The sequence below is a fragment of the Lagopus leucura genome, unplaced genomic scaffold (assembly GCF_019238085.1).
Source record: "Lagopus leucura isolate 7727_CA_CO unplaced genomic scaffold, USGS_WTPT01 Super-Scaffold_739, whole genome shotgun sequence".
In the NCBI taxonomy this organism is placed as follows: Eukaryota; Metazoa; Chordata; class Aves; order Galliformes; family Phasianidae; genus Lagopus; species Lagopus leucura.
The window spans coordinates 5,039,236-5,046,857 of NW_024962255.1; the positions used below are offsets into that span (position 1 = coordinate 5,039,236).

At 38.4% G+C, this 7,622-nt stretch overlaps 1 protein-coding gene across 1 annotated transcript in view; it reads left to right on the forward strand.

Annotated features, from left to right (window-relative positions):
• The window catches only part of CHAT (choline O-acetyltransferase), a 33,914-nt gene extending 26,521 nt beyond the window's left edge, over positions 1-7,393 (forward strand). Inside the window, exons 13-15 of the mRNA XM_042863271.1 lie at positions 1,329-1,391; positions 5,233-5,370; positions 7,124-7,393. Coding sequence (XP_042719205.1) covers positions 1,329-1,391; positions 5,233-5,370; positions 7,124-7,393 — 471 coding nt within the window. The remainder of the gene's footprint in view (positions 1-1,328; positions 1,392-5,232; positions 5,371-7,123) is intronic.
• The last annotated feature ends 229 nt before the right edge of the window (positions 7,394-7,622 follow it).

The following is a 7,622-nucleotide window of genomic DNA, read 5'->3' on the forward strand; positions in this document are numbered from 1 at the left end:
CAAAGGGCATTTGAACTGGCTGACAATTGTTCTTTCCCACAACCTTCAAGAATACAGAAATCTTGATTTGATTTTAGCACCCAAAACATTTATGATGGTCATAGAACCACTAGAAACAAAACTCATGTAACTATTTTGAGGTGATTTCTTTAGATCTGCAGAATGCTTCTGGACGTGATGGGGTTAATTCTGGTATTTTTTTGGATAAAGAGATGCATCACTTGGTTTAAGTAGCCTTGGACTCCACAGAATATTGTTTGCTAATAGCCATTAATCCAAATCAAGTTAAAAATATTTTTCTATCCAATGCTAATAAAAATTATCTTCAAATGATAGCTTGAACAGTCACCAAAGATTGATCAAGTCAGATTGATTCTCTAGCAGGAGAAATATCTCATGCTTTTGACACTTGCTGTAAAAGAGGCAGCATCTGACACTGCAGAGATTGCTTGACTAGCTGTAAATTAATCAGATTTAAAGACTGCATGAGGTAATTTAATCTGTACAAAGGAACTAAGGCCTGGCTCCAGCCCTATGAAAAAAATATCAGACTCTGTACTTCGAAGGTCCCTGATGGTGGCCCTGAATTGCTTCTAAAATGAATTCTTTGTTAACAAGACCATTTATCGTCCATAGGAGCTGAAGGCCCCCTGTTCATCTGGAGACCTGGTCTCTTCTGGCTGTTTCAGGGTCTCCCAATGTTGCATCTTCTGCCTTGATGTACAGCAGGGCAGCATTTCTTAGGATCATTCCATCAGCATGAAAGCCTGACTTTTGACAGGACTCAAAATTTACTAGCCTGTTATCTGAAATTTGAGGCATATATGGAGGGTAGAACAGCCTTGAAAAATCCTAGATGCCTTTTCACACACAGGAGTAATTTTTTTTTTTTTTTACCAGCTAGTAAAATACAAGTAATGGTTTGCATTAATATCACTGTCATTGTCCAAATAAAGCATTTTGAAAGAGATGCCCGGCTGTTCTGAAAACGCTAAAGTACATTAAGAAATTATTTTCTTACTTCAGATGCAACAACTCAATTAGTAATAATCTACATGCCCAAAATCCATTGAAAGGAACCACAAATCTTGCTCTGGCCTCAAACAAATGACCACCAATTCCCTCGTTCAGCCTTTGCACAACCATACATGGTTACTGAGTAGGACACCAAATCCTTTTGGCTTTTCAGTTGAAAGGAATACTTCCACCTGAGCAAGGAGCAAAGGACATTTGAGAGTGCCTGCTGTTTGGCTGCAGGTTAAATGATGGAAGATACGACCTCTTTGAGAGTTCAGGCAATAAGAGATGTATTTCAATTCCCCCAACAGGATTCTGAGAAGATGCAGAGATTTAAGGATGCAATTGCGGCTCAAACTAATTACACTATTTTGGTAAGTAAAATGCTGCTTTGTCTGATTAAGAACTTCTTTTTACCTTCCAATTGAAGTATGAAGATACAATCATTAACTTTGTAAGAAAGCATGCATATCTCAAAATACAAAAATACCATGTCACAGGAAAATTTCTCATGACACCCTCCAAAAAGCCATATTTGACCAATCTTACTTAAAAAACACCTCCTGGAAAGGAAAACAACAAAACTGTATAGAAAACTTAGTGGCAAGCCTCTACTCTTGCACATTAGCTCACTTATCTTGAACTTTCATGGAACATAGCACTCTGTATCCATCGCATTCATGGGGAATGAGCATCTGTCAAACATTATTTGTATTAGTGTCATAGTTAGAAGTCTCAGCCATGAATTAGGATTCCATTAAGCTTTGCACTGTACGAACTAACAATGCAGAAGTGGCTTTAAAGAGAATGCAATCAAAACATAGCCAAGGTTTTTCGCTGTTGTTCAGTTTATATTGTTGGTATTTATTGTGGATTTTTAAAAAATAACTATTGAAGGATTTGCAAAATAGAACACTACTCAAATGAGATAAACTTTTATATAATAAGCTCCTTGGGGCCATCATGAAATATTATCTATGCAGATAGCCAAGAGAAGTGGCAATATGCTATTCTAAGTTGAAGAAGCAATGGAACAACTTATCAGGCAAAAAGTAAGGAAGGCGTAAAAGCAACTGACTTCACTGCTGTGTAACACATAAGCAACAGAACTGCAATTGCAAAATCTAGATCCTCCAAATTTACAGGTACTCAGACCCATAAGCTATAGCATTACACGTAAGCTCACGAGGGCTGTAAAGCATTGGAAGCTTCCTGCCCTCCTCAGAACCAACTGTGCATTTCTGTAGGTTTCTCTTCCCTAGAGGTGAGATGTCCTTATCTGGGACTTGATCCTCAGCTGACAAAAGCTGTCACTTGGATTAAATCTGTGACCAGAAGCTGGGAGCACAGCTCATTAGATGGACTTGTACTGGATGTACTGGAAAGCAGACCCAAAGTGTAATTTATAACAATATAATCAACAATGAGGAAATAATTAGACTAAGCTCTTTTTTAAAAATCTGAGCGCAGTGTCTAGTAAAAGAAAGAACCTTCCAATGATTAAATCAGTTTAGTATCAAAAACAACTCATTTTCTTTTTCTGCTGATTAAAAATGAGACAATTCAGCTTAAGTAATGTTTTGTATCATTACGTGCCAAGACAAAGCACAGACTTGCTCTATGAAGAGCCCAGTCGAACCACTCATGAAATTAATAAGTGTTAATAACCAGCTGTGTTAAGTGAATTTCCTACCCATGGTTTTGCCTCAGATCACTGCCTAACAAACCCACATTGCTGATCACTGATTAAATACTCATAATGTTCAAGAAATCATTAACTTCCAGAGATATGCTCAGAGCACTGGAGAGGTGAAATGTTGCTGTAAGGCAGTATTTGTTCCTAGGATTGTGAAATTAAAGAAGCTGGAAAGAAAAGCAGTTTTAGCTTCAGTGCTAAGAGACTGCGTTTTGATGCTGAGACTCAACATTACCTCTAAAACAGAGACAAGTCTTACCTTAGGGTAACTGTCTCACCTGAATGATCTCAGTATAATTGCACAATGAACACAAGGTACTGTAGGTCACAACCAATAGAGTTTCTGTATCTTTCTGCTTTAAAAATGTTTATTTCCTACAAATCCTCCCTCCAAATCATTTCAGTTCAAGAAAATGCTATAAAATTGAGCCTCAAATATAGCTCATAGGAAAATACTAAAATCACCATAAGAAAATTAATTTATCTTTGAATTTAAAAATACTTCTAGGTGTTTCATCAAGCTCCCCTTTCTTTGTCAGAATTTAATTGATGTGTCTTTAAACTGGGGGCAAGGCTCCCACGGTCTGACTAAATTGGGTATAACAGACTTTTCCTAAGAAAAACAAACAAAAAAAGTCTACTTCATAAAGCAAAAAGCAATTTAATGATTTTATTTCCCCTTGTTAGGGCTTACTAGTAGCATTGCTATCTTAAATGTGGAGCTCTAAAATTCAATTTAGCACAGTTTTTTCCAATGCGTTGGCTCACGGTTTATTTTGTTAGCCTGTCTCGGCCTCTCTTCAGACATGACATTGATCTATGTTGCAAAAATGTCATTGCTAACAGCCTTATAAATCTTGTGTGATAGCAAAATATTTCCTTTGATTATCAAGTCAGTTTTCCTCTATGGGAAAAACAACGTAAGCACTGCCTTGATGTATGCTACCTTTTGCAGCATCCTTGCTTCATCTGGGCTGATGAACAAATGGCCCCTTTACCAATGAGTGCCTACTCCTTAATAAAGCAAACAAAATTATGCACTCGCAGCCCCATGTTTCAGGCACTTATTGCTGTTTGAAACGATTCTCCCCTCAAGAACAAGCTAGTGATTTTTGTTATATATTAATTCTCCCCTCAAGAGGGGAAACAAGCTCATGTTCTCTTTTAAATCCTACCTTCTCTCTCAGGTTGCTTATTTCTCTTGTTTCAAGGGATTTATGTTGCAGGGGTATCTGCTTTGCTCTCAGTGTAGCACAACATCCCTTGCCATGCATTTCCTTCTTGTCAGCCTCCCGCCAAAAGCTAAAGCTCCATCCTTACAATCAGTGCACTCACCAGCAAGAGTAAGCCCAAACTGAACGAGCATCTGAGACAATTCCTGCCTGGTTGGAGCAGCTGAATGCTGTTCTTCGGATGCCAAAATTTTGACTTGGTTTTCTAAAGGAACAAATTCCTGGAAATGTCATGTTTGACTGTTTGTCTGTCTGCTCCCTCTACTGACTTGTGATACCGCTGGCCTCTTCAACTCACATTTTCTATCAAGCAAAAACTGTTAAAGTTAATCGAATTCTCTAAAATCTATAGTGCTAGATAGCTGGATAAAACACAGAAACCCAAGCATGGTAAGCTCCCAGAGAGGCTTACTTCAGGCTCAAGAGTTGGCCACCAGTCTGTTCCCTGTGCTGTTCCACATCTGTTGTTTTCAGTTGTCTCATGTCAACAAAGGCTAAAATAAGGGCTGCCCCTGAGATAATTCAGCTCTGCAATGAAACCCCAGGGGAAGGGGAATTGGAGCACTTGAGCAGTCAGTTAAATATAGAAGACTTTTGCATCCCTAATCCTAATCCTCAAGTTGTTGGAGATGCTAGTAGACTGTGATAGAACACTGGTAGATCTAACCATTCTCTACTTGAAACAGGATGCTTTCATATTGGCCCTACACAGAGGTATAACAGAAAAAGAAAGATTACAGATGTCCCTTCCAATTTAAGTTGTTCCTAATAAATCTGCTAGTAGACATCTACTAGATCCTTGGATCTACTTTCATTGAATGATATATACTTCTAGAGTGAGACCCATGCTGCAAGGCATCAAAAGGTTATCCTGATGTCATTTGGAAGCATTGTGGAGCTTTCCTGTTTGAAATATAACCCAAGTGATGCACAGCCAATTCCAAAACACACTTAGAGATTTCTGTTGTCTCCTATGCTCCCTTCAGCAACTTTGAAAGTCCACTCCATGTTATTCTGTTCTGGGAAACGATGAGCATCTAGAACTCCAGATAACATCAGCACATAATGCATCTGTAGATTATCCCCTTCCTAATTTTGACAACTTCAAAGCACCTCATGAACACCTAGCTATTGAGCAACAACAACATATACACTCCAAGTAATATCTGAACATTACAGGCATTACATTACTCAAACTAAGTTCATCAATCAGAAAACAAGGCAGCAACAGCCAGGAATGTATCTCCATACTCAGCTGAATGCTGGTGTCTATCATGTCGTACACAGGCTATTACTGGAATGGCAATAGACAATCACCTACTAGGGCTGAGAGAGGTGGCACGAGAACACTTCAAGGAACTGCCAGAGATCTTTACAGATGAGACGTATTTGACAAGCAATAGGTTCATCCTCTCAACCAGCCAGGTAAGTTTTTCCCTATTCACTTACTAAGCAAAGAGTAACTGATTTGCCAAAGTCTGTGTCTCACAATGAAAGCGACAGAATGGGAAAAAAAATAGTGCCACCAAGAAGCCTGCAAAATTGTCCAGCTATTTAATCCAGTTTTGGCTCATTTTTCACAATTAGCACAGTAAATACTAACTGAAGTTATCACTTCCCTTGCAACACCACAAAGGCCTACCTCGAAATTCTGGAAATACACACACACAAATTCAGTGAAATTCATACAAGGGCTTGGTATTCCTACACTTCCCAAGCTACACATCTTCCTATTCCCTTTCTTTTCTTCCTTCCCCTAAGGTGCAAACTGTAGTGGGAGTTCTTTATGCCAGAGACTGTACAACCCCAAACCAGACAGGCTGCCACTCTGACAAAGAAAAGCCAAGAACTACAGGGAGATCTTATTTTTGAAAGGAGCCACGTTAGAAATCCTCAAGAGCCTGCAGTTATTCTGTGCAAACCGTGCAGATATGCATCTTGGATTTACAGACATTTTAGATATTTCTGGATTTATAGTTATGAACCACTACACTAAGATAATTCAAGAGCAAACATTACTTATATTTAATGTTCTGAATAAGGAAATATCCTTTGTTGCATACATCCTAGAAATTAAATATTTAATTGCATATTGCAGCAGTCCTAATGAAAGAAGAAAACCATATAAGAATTCATTTACTGAAACTCAAACCCAAGTGCATAGATTGGATCTGTGCAACAAGAAAGACTTACAATATCATGCTGCAGCATAAAACCTTAATAAGTAATTTGATCTTGTCATAATGTTTGCAGGCTTGAGACGTGAGTGAATGTAACCAACACACTACTACATAAATTCTCCAGGAAACTATCCGTGAGCAAAGAGTGTTTGTGAATAGCTTTATGGCCTTCGGCTGTTGCACAGCAAATTCATCTGACAATTCTATGGCTCTATTAGCAGGACTAATGGCTTGTTCTACACCATTAAAAAGCCAAATGTCATTTGTGAAGGCCCATATACACAAAGTCTGAAGCATAGATTTCTATCACATCCTTTATTTTCTCCAGTAGAAACAGTTTCATTCCTGTATTATGCCATGATTAAATTGAGAGATAATAGAAATATAGCACCCAAATGTATTAAAATATGCTTTTACACTGCATCACTTTTAATGAAGATTAGAATTAGAATGTAAATTAATATTGAGATGGATGATACTACTTTCTATAATCAATCACACTCTTCACACTACAAGTTTAACATAACCTTAACAAAATGAAAATCTTAGAGAAGTTCTAAGCATCTTGATCTTCATCAAAATTGTATACAGCCTCAGAAATTCCACACCTATCAGAGACATAGCTTGTAGCTGTTCAGCAAATGGAAATAAGATGTGCATTATAATCTCCCCTTCAAACAATGCCAGTTTTTAAATACCAGAAGACAAAAAGAGCAGGCAAATTCCATACTGAGATCACAGAACAGCCTTTACCTTCCAAGCATCAGCTCGAGAGTTCCAAAGAAACTGCAGTTCTACAAAGGGGATTCACTATCACAGAATCATCGGATGGCCAGGGTTAATGATCATCTAATTTCAATCCCCCTGCTATCTGCAGGGTCACCAACCACAAATGCTACATTTCAAGCATTTGTTTATCTTTTTCCTCATTCCTAAGCAGCTGATTTCAGGTGCTCTGATTAATGAGAAATCATTCCTTACCTTCTTCCTGCAACCAGGTTCCAACGACTATGGAAATGTTCTGCTGCTACGGGCCTGTGGTGCCCGATGGTTATGGGGCATGCTATAATCCTCAGCCAGAGCATATATTATTCTGCATTTCAAGCTTTAAAGACTGTAAAGAAACATCTTCAGATAGGCTTGCAAAAGCTGTGGAAGAAAGTCTCCTAGAAATCAGAGATCTGTGCAACAAATGCAGCTCTACAGCAGCAAAGTCACTCGCTAAACAAGAGGAAGCCACACAGTTGCAGAGTGACCGCAAACTCTGAGAAGCTCTGGGAAATATTATCCTGAATCCACCATAAGAAGAAAAAATTGACATAGTAGTTCAAAGGCAAGATAGTGCTAGTGATATATTAGCGTAGAAAAAAAAAAAGCCATTTCTTTTACACTGTTGTTGTGAAATCCTACATTTCGTGCTTGAGGATCAGCAAGAAGGTTTGGTCTCACTGGCTAAGATGAAGGAGGCAGTAATATGTGTATGTACTGTAGTGCCAT